At 45.3% G+C, this 18598-nt stretch overlaps 1 protein-coding gene across 3 annotated transcripts in view; it reads left to right on the forward strand.

Moving 5' to 3' along the window:
- The window catches only part of LOC115138799 (signal-induced proliferation-associated 1-like protein 1), a 114806-nt gene extending 107239 nt beyond the window's left edge, over positions 1-7567 (forward strand). For 2 of the 3 annotated variants that reach the window (XM_065025692.1, XM_029675999.2), the window contains 7 exons: positions 2061-2285; positions 2596-2752; positions 2991-3192; positions 4294-4446; positions 4572-4680; positions 4942-5020; positions 5504-7567. In XM_065025692.1, coding sequence (XP_064881764.1) covers positions 2061-2285; positions 2596-2752; positions 2991-3192; positions 4294-4446; positions 4572-4680; positions 4942-5020; positions 5504-5647 — 1069 coding nt within the window. In that variant the 3' untranslated portion in view covers positions 5648-7567. The remainder of the gene's footprint in view (positions 1-2060; positions 2286-2595; positions 2753-2990; positions 3193-4293; positions 4447-4571; positions 4681-4941; positions 5021-5503) is intronic. The other variant, XM_065025693.1, reaches the window with a different exon arrangement.
- The last annotated feature ends 11031 nt before the right edge of the window (positions 7568-18598 follow it).

The raw sequence follows: 18598 nt of genomic DNA on the forward strand, positions 1-18598 counted from the left end.
ACGACGAGTTGAGTTTTTACCAAAAAGTTATATTTTGGTTTCATCTGACCATATGACATTCTCCCAATCTTCTTCTGGATCATCCAAATGCTCTCTAGCAAACTTCAGATGGGCCTGGACATGTACTTGCTTAAGCAGGGGGACACGCCTGGCACTGCAGGATTTGAGTCCCTGGCGGCGTAGTGTGTTACTGATGGTAGGCTTTGTTACTTCGGTCCCAGCTCTCTGCAGGTCATTCACTAGGTCCCCCCGTGTGGTTCTGGGATTTTTGCTCACCGTTCTTGTGATCATTTTGACCCCACGGGGTGAGATCTTGTGTGGAGCCCCAGATCGAGGGAGATTATCAGTGGTCTTGTATGTCTTCCATTTCCTAATAATTGCTCCCACAGTTGATTTCTTCAAACCAAGCTGCTTACCTATTGCAGATTCAGTCTTCCCAGCCTGGTGCAGGTCTACAATTTCATTTCTGGTGTCTTTTGACAGCTCTTTGGTCTTGGCCATAGTGGAGTTTGGAGTGTGACTGTTTGAGGTTGTGGACAGGTGTCTTTTATACTGATAACAAGTTCAAACAGGTGCCATTAATACAGGTAACGAGTGGAGGACAAAGGAGCCTCTTAAAGAAGAAGGTCTGTGAGAGCCAGAAATCTTGCTTGTTTGTAGGTGATCAAATACTTATTTTCCACCATAATTTGCAAATAAGTTCATAAAAAATCCTACAATGTGATTTTTTCTCCTAATTTTGTCTGTTTGAAGTGTACCTATGATGACAATTACAGGCCTCTCTCATCTTTTTAAGTGGGAGAACTTGCACAATTGGTGGCTGACTAAATACTTTTTTTCCCCACTGTATATTTTTGGCCTGGCGAAGCGGTTTTATGTGCTGACTGAATGGAAGCTGATAATTATGAGATTTTTACTCTGCTGGTCTCGGGAAGAAATTAAGAGTCCTCACTGTCCGAGACCGAGTCAAGACCGAGTACAAATGTATCCGACATTGAAACAAGACCTGAGGCACTCAATATGTGGTCTCGAGCACAACAACACTGCTACAGTGTGTAATATAGTATACTACAGAATTCTATAGTAAGTACTGTAGTATTGTATAGTAAACTGTAGTAGTTTTTCATGTGGGACACACCAGTTCTGTTACAGTCTGCTCTTTATGCAGCCAATGCATTTCCTCTCATGTATCAATGTTTCATTAAGCAGACAGTGATGCCTTGTAGTCCTTATATATCCCCTATTGTCCCAGATGGAAAACTCCCAAGCCTTGCGGTTTGGTGGTGAGAGGTAGCAAGCAGAAACCTGCTGTGTGTGTGTGTGTGTGTGTGTGTGTGTGTGTGTGTGTGTGTGTGTGTGTGTGTGTGTGTGTGTGTGTGTGTGCACATGCGTCTGTGTATCTGAGTGTGTGTGTTTGTGCACATGCGTCTGTGTATCTGAGTGTGTGTGTTTGTGCACATGCGTGTGTGTATCTGAGTGTGTGTGTTTGTATGTGCGCGTGTGTGTGTATGCGTGCTTGTTTGTGTGTGAGCCAGGTTCTCACAGAGAGAAAGAGAGCACTTGAAACACTGTGGAATGCTGAATGTGAGAGCTCAGCACTGTTAACACTCCTAAACCACAGTTCCTTTGAGTGAACAGAGCGTTTCCTCCTCTCCTCAGCCTCTCCTCTGTGGCTCTGAAATAACTCCACCAGACTAGTGACTGTTTTATTGTACACACAGCATGTCTGAGGAAGGAGACGCTCGCTTTCATGTCAAACTGGGGAGAAATGTTGTTTGAAATGTTAACATGGAAGAAGTCCAAGGACACTCTGCCCTATTTCTTTTTCTTCATGAATTTTAATTCTAATCTCAAGATGTGGAGACATCAGAGATGTCGTGTGTGGGGAAAGTAGTCACAATTACCATATGTTTTTGAAATATTGTACAGAAATGTGTTCATAGATGAGTGCACATTACAGAAATGTGAAGTGAAACACCGATGTAATGGTGTCTGTGAGTTATGAATACATTAGTATAAATATACCTATACTAACCCATATCCATGTTTTTCCGTACCAGTACTCTGAGCTCGGGCCAGTCTGGCAGTCCCATGGGTCCAGACTGCAGTCCCAGCTCCTCCCAGGAGGAGTCAGCCCTTGCCACCTCCCCCACCTCTCAGACCTCCCTCTCCCCTGGAGGCCCCAAGAGCTTCTACCCCCGCCAGGGAGCCACCTCCAAGTACCTGATCGGCTGGAGGAAGCCTGGAGGTACCATCAACTCTGTGGACTTTGGCAAAACACGCAAGTAAGCATGGGGGGCAGTAGAGGAGGAATGTTGAACATACATGTGTTTATTGACACGTCACTGAGGCCATTACACTGTGAGGGGTGTAAGTCATGTTGTGAAAGGATGTTCTTTCCCTATTGAAACAAATCTTACTGTTCTAGATTGTTGATGTTAGAGAGACTTGAGATCTGAGTCAACTGAGAGGAGATGCCTTTCCCACTTGTTGTGGCTCATGTTTTGTTTATAAACGAGTACAACACTCCCACCATGTGGTTGAACCGAGAACTGCAACCTAACACTGCTGGTCTTTGCACTCCATCTTTCGCAGACGTCACCAGAGTGATGGGTTGCTGGGTGGCCAGCCCCAGCTCAGGGCTCAGCTCAGGGCCCAATCCCCCCAGCGGGTCACCACGTCCAGCCTGCAGGAGGACCTGAAGAAACTCATCACCCTAGACAGCCCCCCACCCTCCTCCCACGACCAAAAGGTAGCGGGCAGCACTGCTCTGTGTTAACAGGCAATGTCACCATCATCCATTTTACCATGATAATTGTCAAATTGATGAGAACTCCCATGGAACTTCCAGAGTAGTCGATATGCTGTATTTGCTTGATGAATCCAAACTCCCTCCCCTGCTTTGCCACATACACTGGTCAACATGCTAAAGGCTAAAGGCTGAATTTATGGGGTCAATCAGCAGCCTCACATTGCTCCTCTCTCTCCAGCCCTCTTTCCCCGTCCCCCCTCCCAGCCGGCGCTCCTTGCAGAGGACCCTGTCAGACGAGAGCATCTACAGCGGGCAGCGGGAGCCCGCGTTCAGCGGGCACAGACAGACTCCCAACGACCTGCTCTTCAGCTGCTCCACCATACCCCGCTCGCCCACCGCCCGCCACGCGCCACCCCGACAACCCTCACACAAGTCTCTGGGTTAGCCTCTGATTTTCCTGAAAGTAATCCTTGAGTAAAGCCCATGCCTGTTCATCCTACATGGGCTCCATCTAAAACCAGAGGAGCACAGTTTATCATAGTGTCGTAGTGAAGCTGCACTTCAGTAGTTTGGTGGTAGATGGAAGACCGTGTTGCCCAACCGAGTCCTTTGTCCTTTGAAGAATGTTTATTCTGGTAAATTGGATACGTTATAGTAACGTCGTTGTGTGGTAGACGGAATACTCTGTCTGTTCCTTCCTAACCTGCGTTTGCAGCTGCTGTTGCTAACTCAACGGCTAGGAGGTATCACTTCTGTAGTGAATAAGAGTTCAAAGTTCATACCATTCGCAACCAAAGCTCACGCTGATGTTGGCTTCGTTCTGTAGTTATTATCTGAACCATTCTGACATCGGACCGTCGTCCTCGGAACAGGAGGTTATATTGTCGTCAAGGCTTTATATAGGAAGGGAGAAAAGGGGTGTGTTTCATAGTTTACAACCTATATCTCTTCACGTGGGCGGGCGGGCCACTGAGTCGGGCCTAATTCACTCTTGAAAACCCAAATCTCACATTTTAGAAGCTAAAATCACATTTCATCCCATCACAAATAATTTCATATTCAAACATTTAAATTGAACAACAATTCCATGTGAATCCGATAACTCTGATGTGTAGACTTTCCACTGTAGAGTTTATGTCATCTTATCATTGATGAGAATGTCTCAGATGACAACCGTACAGACATCATATTCATTAAGTACCACCGCATATGTTCAATTGGTCGGATTACCAGAATATAGTTAACTTCCCCCACCTTCTGACGTTCCCAGAATCTCTATGTTAACCAAGGTGTTTGCAAATGTAACATCAGTAGGGTAGAGAGAGGAAAAGGGGAGGAAGAGGTATTTATGACTGTCATAAACCTACCCCCAGGCCAACGTCATGACAATAGAGTGTATCAGTGTATACTTATGTCCTTAAGTATGGGTGACTCTAAACAAGTTATGTGTCATCTTTTAGTATGTACTTTACTTGAAACCTGTCTCCACTTCCTCTGTTCTAATCTGCTGTCTCTCGTCCCCCCGCTCCTCGTCCCTGCAGGTGATCTATGTGAGTCGTCCAGCCAGGACCAGGGGGGTAGAAGACAGCAGCTGGGGGACCCATGCCTCATGCCCCTGCCTAACTCTGGAGCTGACCGTGCTCTGGACTGGTCCAACCTGGTGGATGCTGCCAAGGCCTTTGAGGGTAGGCAAAGTAAGCTGGAGATGTACTATCTTTACCAACCAGAGGGTAGCAGTGCCCTGTCTCTTTCCTGTGTGTTGTCAATCTGAGCTGTAACTGAAGCTGTAACTGTTGTGGTTTTCTCTGTCTGTCTTCAGTTCAGAGACTGTTATCTGTTAATGATGGGAGCACCAGCCCAGAGGTCACAACCCCCAGCCCCCAGCAGGCCGAACCCCAGGCTTCCCCACAGAGAAACACCTCGCCTGGGTAAGACCCACTTACCTACTACATACCATGCACCTCCAGAGAATTCTGTAGACATAGGTAGGGCCTGGAGCTTATCCTAAAACTTGGGCCAGGTTTTTCCTGGCCAGGTAACATGATTATGAAAAACTCCTGGCCCTACTCCTAGGCTCTAAAGCTGTGGCTTGCTACACCTCTTGACTATTTTAAGCCAATATGCCCCAGGTCATGCTAGTCTTATTATAGTTTAGAATATGGTAGTTAACAGTGTCCCCCGTCCCACAGTGAGAGCCCAGCTTGTCTGATGGAGAAGGTGAGCCAACTGGAATCCATGGTGAAGCTGCTGCAGGATGATCTAAAGAAGGTGAGACAAGAAACAACCAGGTCTTCAGCACCGGAAGCTAAGCCTTAGCCTAGCCATCTCTACTCTACTGTTCACTTCTTACTAAACCTGGTGCCCTTTCCCTAACAGTGGTTAGACCAGTAGAAAGACCAGTTGAAAGAGCAGCCTTCTCAGTGTGGAAAGGTCAAACAAGGGTGTAGTGTGGATCCAGTTCTCCATATATCAGTAGTGCCCATTCGGCACAGGTACTTACTACTCTGCCTTTTGGTTATAGCTGCCCTGTATACATCTCCTGAGGACAGTATTAGAGAGTAATGAGAGCCTCCCACTCCTCTTTGTGTTAATGATGACTCCCTGTGTGTGAGGACAGTACTAGAGAGTAATGAGAGCCTCCCACTCCTCTCTGTGTTAATGATGACTCCCTGTGTGTGAGGATAGTACTAGAGAGTAATGAGAGCCTCCCACTCCTCTCTGTGTTAATGATGACTCCCTGTGTGTCCCCAGGAGAAGGATGCCAAGGTGTCCCTGCAGGCCCAGATACAGAGCCTGAGAGAGGACAACCAGCGGCTCCAGGAGGAGTCGTACAGCGCCTCGGCCAAGCTCAAGAAGTTCACAGAGTGGGTGTTCAACACCATCGACATGAACTGACTGATCCATGTGCTATTGAGAGGAACAGCTGAACACACGTGACCACAATACACTCAAACTCAAACTGATTCACACTATGGGGGCTCAGAACCACAGGACTTGCTTCTTTGATTTCTTCATTAGAACTGATATTCTGCTATTGCCATGGACCGATTCACAGTGGATGTAAATGCTGTATGATCAACATGAACTGTTGATCCCATCATGATCGGCCATTATTCTTCAACACAGTAGATCTGTAGTACCACCACCACTAACGACTCAATGAGAGGTGTTTTAAAGGAGGAGATAGAGAGACAGAGATGACCAGCATGCAGTCCTTTCTTTAGGATTTGCTGGCACTATACTGTAGTGTCCCTGCATGTCTGACAGAGATGTATTAACTTCCCTGGGCTATGCTGGAACCTTCTCATGTTGACCTTGTCCTTCAGATCCTGCTCCTTCATACTGTACTCCTCTCCACAGTGGAACAAATTGTCCATTGTAGGACAGCTGTGTGTTATTTAAGACATTCCCAGCAGGGAACAGTTCAGAAATGTGTGTTGCATTCAGTTCATACACATACACACATATACCTGTTTGTTAACAGGTTCACAGCACATTTAAGAGATTGCGAAAGTCCAAGTTGCATATTGAAGGTTTGAGTGATCAGCTGTTATTTTGTTAGCAATTTATGGAAAAACACGACGGGGCTGTCGCTTGTCCCCTAGAACTGAACTTGTCCCCTTTCAGTACAAGTCTAGAAAGGAAATGACAGGCAGTCTCTTGGCCTGTGTACTGTGTATTTTAATATTAGTACTATTATGGTCGATGCCTCTCAGTGATGCCTCTCCCATTGATCCTCCATAAAGGGATGTAAAACATGTTATAGGGGGTTGAGTATACCTCACATACAGTACTGTACATGACTACAGCTAGTTAACTGATGAAAAGTACTTAACTTGCCACATAAAAAAATATACAAATGAAATAATATGGGTGCCATAATGACGAGAATAAGCTTCAGAATTCATCATCAACCAAAGCTGTTCAACAATTTATTTTGTAAATATATATGAGCAGAAATGTTACAACTGCAAAACACCTTATATTGTTTTACCACTACACACTATGACTCTCTGTGGACTGCACTCATTTCAGGAGGGTAAGATGGGCTTACTGGATACAGTAGTTCCAGAATGTACTATTGGTTATTATATCAAAACAACTGGACTGACTGGGTGGATGACTGGAAGACCAGGCGTACTGTTCAATTCACTTCGAACTGATGATACTGATTCTACTTGGTCTATTTGATTATTGGTATGGTCCCATCCTTGCCTGCCTGCTGTATTGGATCCACAGTGCCACCTAGTGATGATAACATGTCGTTACATGGAAATACATTCCATACCTGATCCACAGCATGTTACAAAGCCCCTGGTGCCACATGTATTTCATCCTGTTCTACTCTCTGTCGATGAAATCGGTACTGTATGTCATGACACATAACGATTTGAAGTAAATCCTGAAATGCCAGCTACAGTCATCTAAGTCTATTAGTAAGTACCTTGGTAGACCCTCCATGGCTACAGTCATCTAAGTCTATTAGTAAGTACCTTGGTAGACCCTCCATGGCTACAGTCATCTAAGTCTATTAGTAAGTAACTTGGTAGACCCTCCATGGCTACAGTCATCTAAGTCTATTAGTAAGTACCTTGGTAGACCCTCCATGGCTACAGTCAGTTGTACTATTAAAACCCCCCACGCTTCCCCTTTGGTTCCCATTCTGTACAACCTGTATATATATCAAAGGATTCTGACGCTCATCATAATTTGCACCTTCCTTCTTGACATGTATTACAGCATGTGATGATGTTTCCTTTGAGCTGTGATGTGTAAAAATGTTTATATCTATTAAAGATATTTTGTTCAATTGTATCTTTGTAGTGATGCCTGCAGACCCAGATGCAGGTTTGGTATGTATGATGTAGCGGCAGTACAGGCTTCCACTTAGCTTCCAGGAATCCGTATAGATTATTATTAGGTTCTAGATTATTACCTTTATTTACGTTTTCCCCCCAGCAACAATGCATTGGGCTTATGAACGAAAAGCTACACGGAGCCTATGGAGTACAGCACACCCCATATCTTCCCTGTTGGAGCATGACAATAGAGGATAACCCACCGAGGTGTTACCAGGACTTGGCAGTCCAGTGGCAGCCTCAGGAGTTTTATACAGGGAAGTCATTTGTGATATTGATAGTTTTAATATTGAACCAGGTTTTTCATGCAAGAAACATATTTCTCATTGAGATTAACCTGGATAAATTAAGATTAGATACAAGGGGGAAAAAACTAAAGGGACCATATTTTTCCATTTGTGAATCTACTGGCGAAAAATGTTCTCCCTGCTGAGTTCAGAGTTGTTGACTTCCCCAGATGTTCTCTCTAGGTCCTAGGACATGATTTAGAACACGCTGTACTGTACACAGATCAGAACCAGTCCCAGTTTACTGATCCTGTTGATTAATGCAGCGAGTCCAGAGAGGAGCAGAAGAGTTTGGGGACGTCATATTTCACAAATGAAGAACTGTTTGGCCTTTACTGCTATAGCCCATAGAAACACATTGAATAAGCATTCATGGCAAAACAGACAGTCAAAACATAAATCATAAGCAATAAGGTTTTTAAGTGTCTGTCGTATACCGAAGAGATATAAGAAAGCTCAGGAATTATTTATATATTGTTAACACATATCTAACCCTTGTTTTGGGGGGCACAAAACTACTTCCATTCATTTCTTTTACCGGTACCGGGTTCCCTTCAGATGAGTCCCATGACACTTGTGGGGGTCGTAGAACAAAGAGGAGTACACCATTGTGTTCGTGAGAGTCTCCCCTTTCCACAGAGTATATTGTAGGCCAAACCGGATGCTATAGATGTTTTCGTGAAACGAAGCCCATACAAAAACAAATATATCTAGCTGAAACAGATGGATTTCGCTGGAGATCTTTTTATCATGTTAATTAAATGATGCACGAGCCTAGCCCGTCTTAATGGTACATTTGACTGATGTACAGTGCCTTCAGAAAGTATTCAGACCCCTTGACTTTTTCCACATTTTGTTACTTTACAGCCTTATTCTAGAATTAATTGAATAGTTTTTCCCCCTCATCTACACATAATACCCCATAATGAGAAAGCAAAAATACGTTTTTTTTTTAAATACAAATGAAATATCACATTTACATAAGTAATCAGACCCTTTTATTAGTACTTTGTTGAAGCACCTTTGGCAGCGAATACATGGGGTATGAAGCTACAAGTTTGGCACACCTGTATTTGGGGAGATTCTCCCATTCAATCAAATTTCAATAAAAATGCATTTATAAAGCCCTTCTTACATCAGCTGATGTCACAAAGTGTTGTACAGAAACCCAGCCTAAAACCCCAAACATCAAGCAATGCAGGTGTAGAAGCACGGTGGCTAGGAAAAACTCCCTAGAAAGGCCGGAACCTAGGAAGAAACCTAGAGAGGAACCAGGCTATGAGGGGTGGCCAGTCCTCTTCTGGCTGTGTTGGGTGGAGATTATAACAGAACATGGCCAAGATGTTCAAATGTTCATAGATGACCAGCAGGGTCAAATAATAATAATCACAGTGGTTGTAGCGGGTGCAACAGGTCAGCGCCTCAGGAGTAAATGTCAGTTGGCTTTTCATAGCCGATCACTCAGAGTATCTCTACCGCTCCTGCTGTCTCTAGAGAGTTGAAAACAGCAGGCCTGGGACAAGGTAGCACTTCCGGTGAACAGGTCAGGGTTCCATAGCCGCAGGCAGAACAGTTGAAACTGGAGCAGCAGCACAACCAGGTGGACTGGGGACAGCAAGGAGTCATCAGGCCAGGTAGTCCTGAGGCATGGTCCTAGGGCTCAGGTCCTCTGAGAGAGAGAGAGAGAGAATTAGAGAGAGCATACTTAAATTCACTCAGGACACCGGATAAGACAGGAGAAATACTCCAGATATAACAGACTGACCCTAGCCCCAGAGACAAACTATTGCAGCATAAATACTGGAGGCTGAGACAGGAGGGGTCAGGAGACACTATGGCCCCGTCCGACGATACCCCTGAACAGGGCCAAACAGGCAGGATATAACCCCACCCACTTTGCCAGGAAGATCACGTCAGTGACTCAACCCTCTCAAGTGGCGCACCCCTCCTAGGGATGGCATGGAAGAGCACCAGTGATGCAGCCCCTGTAATAGGGTTTGAGGCAGAGAATCCCAGTGGAGAGAGGGGAACCGGGCAGGCAGAGACAGCAAGGGTGGTTCGTTGCTCCAGTGCCTTACCTTCACACTCCTGGGCCAGACTACACTCAATCATAGGACCTACTGAAGAGATGAGTCTTCAATAAAGACTTAAAGGTCGAGACCGAGTCTGCGTCTCTCACATGGATAGGCAGATCACTCCATAAGAATTTAGCTCTATAGGAGAAAGCCCAGCCTCCAGCTGTTTGCTTAGAAATTCTAGGGCCAGGAAGGAGGCCTGCGTCTTGTGACTGTAGCATACATGTAGGTATGTACGGCAGGACCAAATCGGAAAGATAGGTAGGAGCAAGCCCATGTAATGCTTTGTAGGTTAGCAGTAAAACCTTGAAATCAGCTCTAGCCTTAACAGGAAGCCAGTGTAGAGAGGCTAGCACTGGAGTAATATGATCACATTTTTTGGTTCTAGTCAATTCTAGCAGCTGTGTTTAGCACTAACAGAAGTTTATTTAGTGCTTTATCAGCGTAGCCGGAAAGTAGAGCATTGCAGTAGTCTAACCTACAAGTGACAAAAGCATGGGTTAATTTTTCTGCATAATTTTTGGACAGAAAGTTTCTGATTTTTGCAATGTTGCAATGTTACGCAGTCTTGATATGTTCATCAAAAGAGAGATCAGGGTTCAGAGTAATGCTGAGGTCCTTCACAGTTTTATTTGAGACGACTTTACAACCATCAAGTTTAATTGTCAGATTCAACAGAAGATCTCTTTGTTTCTTGGGACATAGAACTAGCATCTCTGTTTTGTCCGAGTTTAAAGTAGAACATTTGCCGCATTCCACTTCCTTATGTCTGAAACACAGGTTTCTAGGAAGAGCAATTTTAGGGCTTCACCATGTTTCATTGAAATGTGCAGCTGTGTGTCGTCCGCATAGCAGTGAAAGTTAACATTATGTTTCCGAATGACATCACCAAGAGGTAAAATATATCGTGAAAACAGTAGTCATCCTAAAACGGAGCCTTGAGGAACACCAAAATGTACGATTTGTCAGAGGACAAACCATCTACAGAGACAAACTGATATCCTTCCGACAGATAAGATCTAAACCAGGCAGGAACTTGTCCGTGTTTAGCAATTTGGGTTTCCAATCTCTCCAAAAGAATGTGGTGATCGATGGTATCAAAAGCAGCACTAAGGTCTAGGAGCACGAGGACAGATGCAGAGCCTCGGTCTGATGCCAGGTCATTTACCAACTTCACAAGTGCAGTCTCAGTGCTATTATGTGGTCTAAAACCAGACTGAAGCATTTTGTATTCATTGTTTGTCTTCAGGAAGACAGTGAGTTGCTGCGCCACAGCTTTTTGAAACATTTTTGAGAGGAATGGAAGATTCAATATAGGCCGATAGTGTTTTATATTTTCTGGGTCAAGGTTTGGCTTTTTCAGGAGAGGATTTATTACTGCCACTTTTAGTGAGTTTGGTACACATCCGCTGCATAGAGAGCCGTTTATTATGTTCAACATAGGAGGGCCAAGCATAGGAAGCCGCACTTTCAGTAGTTTAGTTGGAATAGGTTCCAGTATGCAGCTTAAAGGTTTAGATGATTATCTCATCAATGTGTCAAGAGATATAGTATTAAAACTTGTGTCTCCCTTGATCCTAGGTCCTGGCAGTGTTCTGCAGACTCAGGACAACGGAGCTTTGGAGGAATACACCGATTTAAAGAGGAGTCCGTAATTTGCTTTCTAATGATCATGATCTTTTCGTCAAAGAAGTTCATGAATTCATCACTGCTGAAGTGAAAGCCATCCTCTCATGGGGAATGTTGCTTTTTAGTTAACTTTGCGACAGTATCAAAAATGTTGGATTGTTTTGGATTTTTCTTAATTTCCTCAATGAAGATGGAATAATAGGATGATCGAGCAGCAGTGAGGGCTCTTCGATACTGCACGGTACTGTCTTTCCAAGCTAGTCGGAAGACTTCCAGTTTGGTGTGACGCCATTTCCGTTCCAATTTTCTGTATACCAGAGAGCTAGTTTCTTATGAATGTTTTTAGTTTTTAGGGGTGCGACTGCATCTAGGGATTTACTCAAGGTTAAATTAAATTCCTCAGTTAGGTGGTTAACTGATTTTGTACTCTGACATCCTTGGGTAAGCGGAGGGAGTCTGGGCATCTAGGAATCTTTCGATTGTCTGAGAATTTATAGCACGGCTTTTGATGACCCTTGGTTGGGGTCTGAGCAGATTATTTGTTGTGATTGCAAACATAATAAAATGGTGGTCTGATAGTCCAGGATTATGAGGAAAAATATTAAGATCCACAACATGTATTCCACGGGACAAAACTAGGTCCTGTGGCAGTTAGTAGGTCTGGAGACATGTTGGACAAAACCCACTGAGTCGATGATGGGTCCGAAAGCCTTTTGGAGTGGGTCTGTGGACTTTTCCATGTGAATATTAAAGTCACCAAAAATGTGAATATTATCTTCCATGACTATAAGGTCTGATAGGAATTTGGGGAACTCAGTGAGGAACGCTGTATATGGCCCAGGAGGCCTGTAAACAGTAGCTATAAAAAGGGATTGAGTAGGCTGCATAGATTACATGAATAGAAGCTCAAAAGATGAAAACGCAGTCGTTTTCTTTTTTTGTAAATGGAAATTTGCTATCGTGAATGTTAGCAACACCTCCACCATTGCGGGATGCGCGGGGATATGATCACTAGTGTAACCAGGATGTGAGGCCTCATTTAACACAGTAAATTCATCAGGCTTAAACCATGTTTCAGTCAGGCCAATCACATCAAGATTATGATCAGTGATTAGTTCATTGACTATACCTGCCTTGGAAGTGAGGGATTAACATTAAGTAGCCCTATTTTGAGATGTGAGATATCACAATCTCTTTCAATAATGACAGGAATGGAGGAGGTATTATTCCAGTGAGATTGCTGAGACGAAAACGCCATGTTTAGTTTTGCCCAACCTAGGTCGAGGCACAGACACGGTCTCAATGGGGATAGCTGAGCTGACTACACTGACTGAGCTAGTGGCAGACTCCACTAAACTAGCAGGCTGGCTAACAGCTGTCTTATCGTCTTTGGTGATCAGGCCTACCACCATTGTCTCGTCACCAAACGTAATGATGGTGTTTGAGTCGTGCTTGGCGAAGTCCTGGGTGAACAGGAAGTACAGGAGGGGAATAAGCACCCCTGAGGGGCCCCCGTGTTGAGCATGGGTCAGCATGGCGACTGTGTTGTTGCCTACCCTCACCACCTGGGGGCGGCCCAGCAGGAAGTCCAGGATCTAATTGGAGAGGGAGGTGTTCAGTACCAGAGTCAAATCAAATCAATTCAAATTTTATTTGTCACATACACATGGTTAGCAGATGTTAATGTGAGTGTAGCGAAATGCTTGTGCTTCTAGTTCCGACAATGCAGTGATAACCAACAAGTAATCTAACTAACAATTCTAAAACTACTGTCTTATACACAGTGTAAGGGGATAAAGAATATGTACATAAGGATATATGAGTGAGTGATGGTACAGAGCAGCATACAGTAGATGGTATCGAGTACAGTATATACATATGAGATGAGTATGTAGACAAAGTAAACAAAGTGGCATAGTTAAAGTGGCTAGTGATACATGTATTACATAAGGATGCAGTCGATGATGTAGAGTACAGTATATACGTATGCATATGAGATGAATAATGTAGGGTAAGTAACATTATATAAGGTAGCATTGTTTATAGTGGCTAGTGATATATTTACATCATTTCCCATCAATTCCCATTATTAAAGTGGCTGGAGTTGGGTCAGTGTCAATGACAGTGTGTTGGCAGCAGCCACTCAATGGTGGCTGTTTAACAGTCTGATAGCCTTGAGATAGAAGCTGTTTTTCAGTCTCTCAGTCCCAGCTTTGATGCACCTGTACTGACCTCGCCTTCTGGATGATAGCAGGGTGAACAGGCAGTGGTTCGGGTGGTTGATGTCCTTGATGATCTTTATGGCCTTCCTGTAACATCGGGTGGTGTAGGTGTCCTGGAGGGCAGGTAGTTTGCCCCGGTGATGCGTTGTGCAGACCTCACTACCCTCTGGAGAGCCTTACGGTTGAGGGCGGAGCAGTTGCCGTACCAGGCGGTGATACAGCCCGCCAGGATGCTCTCGATTGTGCATCTGTAGAAGTTTGTGAGTGCTTTTGGTGACAAGCCGAATTTCTTCAGCCTCCTGAGGTTGAAGAGGCGCTGCTGCGCCTTCTTCACGACGCTGTCAGTGTGAGTGGACCAATTCAGTTTGTCTGTGATGTGTATGCCGAGGAACTTAAAACTTGCTACCCTCTCCACTACTGTTCCATCGATGTGGATAGGGGGGTGTTCCCTCTGCTGTTTCCTGAAGTCCACAATCATCTCCTTAGTTTTGTTGACGTTGAGTGTGAGGTTATTTTCCTGACACCACACTCCGAGGGCCCTCACCTCCTCCCTGTAGGCCATCTCGTCGTTGTTGGTAATCAAGCCTACCACTGTTGTGTCGTCCGCAAACTTGATGATTGAGTTGGAGGCGTGCGTGGCCACGCAGTCGTGGGTGAACAGGGAGTACAGGAGAGGGCTCAGAACGCACCCTTGTGGGGCCCCGTGTTGAGGATCAGCGGGGAGGAGATGTTGTTGCCTACCCTCACCACCTGGGGCGGCCCGTCAGGAAGTCCAGTACCCAGTTGCACAGGGCGGGGTCGAGACCCAGGGTCTCGAGCTTGATGACAAGCTTGGAGGGTACTATGGTGTTGAATGCCGAGCTGTAGTCGATGAACAGCATTCTCACATAGGTATTCCTCTTGTCCAGGTGGGTTAGGGCAGTGTGCAGTGTGGTTGAGATTGCATCGTCTGTGGACCTATTTGGGCGGTAAGCAAATTGGAGTGGGTCTAGGGTGTCAGGTAGGGTGGAGGTGATATGGTCCTTGACTAGTCTCTCAAAGCACTTCATGATGACGGAAGTGAGTGCTACGGGGCGGTAGTCGTTTAGCTCAGTTACCTTAGCTTTCTTGGGAACAGGAACAATGGTGGCCCTCTTGAAGCATGTGGGAACAGCAGACTGGTATAGGGATTGATTGAATATGTCCGTAAACACACCGGCCAGCTGGTCTGCGCATGCTCTGAGGGCGCGGCTGGGGATGCCGTCTGGGCCTGCAGCCTTGCGAGGGTTAACACGTTTAAATGTCTTACTCACCTCAGCTGCAGTGAAGGAGAGACCGCATGTTTTCGTTGCAGGCCGTGTCAGTGGCACTGTATTGTCCTCAAAGCGGGCAAAAAAGTTATTTAGTCTGCCTGGGAGCAAGACATCCTGGTCCGTGACTGGGCTGGGTTTCTTCTTGTAGTCCGTGATTGACTGTAGACCCTGCCACATGCCTCTTGTGTCTGAGCCGTTGAATTGAGATTCTACTTTGTCTCTGTACTGACGCTTAGCTTGTTTAATAGCCTTGCGGAGGGAATAGCTGCACTGTTTGTATTCGGTCATGTTGCCAGACACCTTGCCCTGATTAAAAGCAGTGGTTCGCGCTTTCAGTTTCACGCGAATGCTGCCGTCAATCCACGGTTTCTGGTTAGGGAATGTTTTTATCGTTGCTATGGGAACGACATCTTCAACGCACGTTCTAATGAACTCGCACACCGAATCAGCGTATTCGTCAATATTTTTATCTGACGCAATACGAAACATGTCCCAGTCCACGTGATGGAAGCAGTCTTGGAGTGTGGAGTCAGCTTGGTCTGACCAGCGTTGGACAGACCTCAGCGTGGGAGCCTCTTGTTTTAGTTTCTGCCTGTAGGCAGGGATCAGCAAAATGGAGTCGTGGTCAGCTTTTCCGAAAGGGGGGCGGGGCAGGGCCTTATATGCGTCGCGGAAGTTAGAGTAACAATGATCCAAGGTTTTACAACCCCTGGTTGCGCAATCGATATGCTGATAAAATTTAGGGAGTCTTGTTTTCAGATTAGCTTTGTTAAAATCCCCAGCTACAATGAATGCAGCCTCCGGATAAATGGTTTCCAGTTTGCAAAGAGTTAAATAAAGTTTGTTCAGAGCCATCGATGTGTCTGCTTGGGGGGGGGATATATACGGCTGTGATTATAATCGAAGAGAATTCTCTTGGAAGATAATGCGGTCTACATTTGATTGTGAGGAATTCTAAATCAGGTGAACAGAAGGATTTGAGTTCCTGTATGTTTCCTTCATCACACCATGTCTCGTTAGTCATGAGGCATACGCCCCCGCCGCTCTTCTTACCAGAAAGATGTTTGTTTCTGTCGGCGCGATGCGTGGAGAAACCCGTTGGCTGCACCGCATCGGATAGCGTCTTCCCAGTAAGCCATGTTTCCGTGAAGCAGAGAACATTGCAGTCTCTGATGTCCCTCTGGAATGCTACCCTTGCTCGGATTTCATCAACCTTGTTGTCAAGAGACTGGACATTGGCAAGAAGAATGCTGGGGAGTGGTGCGCGATGTGCCCTTGTCCGGAGTCTGACCAGAAGACCGCTACGTTTCCCTCTTTTTCGGAGTCGTTTTCTTGGGTCGCTGCATGCGATCCATTCCGTTGTCCTGTTTGTAAGGCAGAACACAGGATCCGCGTCGCGGAAAACATATTCTTGGTCATACTGATGGTGAGTTGACGCTGATCTTATATTCAGTAGTTCTTCTCGACTGTATGTAATGAAACCTAAGATGACCTGGGGTACTAATGTAAGAAATAACACGTAAAAAAACAAAAAACTGCATAGTTTCCTAGGAACGCGAAGCGAGGCGGCCATCTCTGTCGGCGCCGGAAGTCCTTAGCTGAGTGATGAGGGCACTATGGTGTTGAACGCTGAGCTGTAGTCATTGAGCAGCAAGTATTCTCACATAGGTGTTCCTCTTGTCCATGTGGGAAAGGGCAGTGTGGAGTGCAATAGAGATTGCATCACCTGTGGATCTGTTGGGGCGGTATGGGAATTGGTGTGGGTCCAGGGTGTCTGGGATGATGGTGTTGATGTGAGCCATGACCAGCCTTTCAAAACATTTCATGGCTACAGACGTGAGTGCTAAGGAGCGATAGTAATTTAGACAGCTTTCCTTGGAGTTCTTGGGCACAGGGACTATGGTGGTCTGCTTGAAACATGTAGTTATTACAGACAGGGTCAAGGAGAGGTTGATAATATCAGTGAAGACACTTGCCAGATGGTCACAAAGGTTAATTAAGGTTATTGTCATTTCATCTCAGCCACAACGGGGTTGGGAGTGGTAATAGTATTTGGTTACCAGTACTATATGAGAATGTGCAATGTACGCCCTCTGGATTTGCTTTTCCTTCTACAGTTAATAATAGGCATGCCACTTGCAGTCTGACATTACTATTTCCCCAGCATACAACAGCACTGATTACCTGACCGGTTTGCTTGGGTCTGTGAGCTTGTTTTCACACATTCAGATTTCTTTCTGATGATCTGAATTGTATCTAAAGTAGAAATGCTCTCTTTGACGGAGGTTTATCTGATAGAAGCAGAATGTATGCTTTATGTTTCAGAGTTCAGATGTTTCGTTGGTTTCAGTCAGCATATGGAGTTATTGGCTACAAAGGGAAGGTGTTAGTGTCACACCCTGATCTGTTTCACCTGTCCTTGTGCTTGTCTCCACCCCCCTCCAGGTGTCGCCCATCTTCCCCACTTATCCCCTGGGTATTTATACCTGTGTTTTCTGGCCTGTCTGTGCCAGTTTGTCTTCTTTGCCAAGTCAACCAGCAGTTTTCACTCAGCTCCTGGTTTTCCCCAGTCTCTCCTTTTCTCGTCCTCCTGGTTTTGACCCTTGCCTGTCCTGACTCTGAGCCCTCCTGCCTGACCCCTCAGCCTGCCCCTGACCTCGAGCCTGCCTGCCGCCCTGTACCGTTTTGGACTCTGCCCTGGCTATGAACGCTTGCCTGTCCCCGACCTGCCTTTTGTCTATCCCTTGGATTATAATAAATACCAGAGCGCAAACCATCTGCCTCCTGTGTCTGCATCTGGGTCTCGCCTTGTGTCGTGATAGTTAGAGAGGAACGACAGGCAGAATTAGAGTAGACCACCAAACCCAGCCTAGAACATGCTGTCCAGTGTGCTGAAAGAGATGGGGGTGGGCGCACACACACACACACACACACACACACACACACACACACACACACACACACACATGGAGTAGGGATAAAAGCTGCAATACAAGTACTGTTTGTATTCATATATGTAACCCGTTAACTGCTTCTGTGAAAAGTATTTGTGTGCGTGTGCGTGTATGCATGCATTCATAAATTGGCCATGCAATGTATTTCTGTGAGAATATTCCTTGGGGGACTTTTGGATCTAATTTATAGGATTTAAAAAAAGCTTTGACTGTTTTGGTTCGCTATTTAAGCATGAATGGTCCTGGAGAGAGGAGAAGAGAGTGTGAGAGAAGGGGATGGGATGGAGGGCAGTCTTTTGCCATCCTGGACAGGCACATTTTCAATTGGAATATGTTTTGATAGCATGTTGATGAAAATGTGAGAATAACTACAGTGCAGGATACATGTCAGTTCATTAAATGGCTGAAGTCTTAGATCAGACCGTTTAAAAACCGGTAACCTTTGACTTGTACATTCATTTATGTGCGGTCTTGTATAGAATATGGGCTTTCAATTAAATGTTAATGAAAATGTGGATTAACAACCTA

This window comes from Oncorhynchus nerka, linkage group LG12 (assembly GCF_034236695.1).
Source record: "Oncorhynchus nerka isolate Pitt River linkage group LG12, Oner_Uvic_2.0, whole genome shotgun sequence".
NCBI lineage: Eukaryota > Metazoa > Chordata > Actinopteri > Salmoniformes > Salmonidae > Oncorhynchus > Oncorhynchus nerka.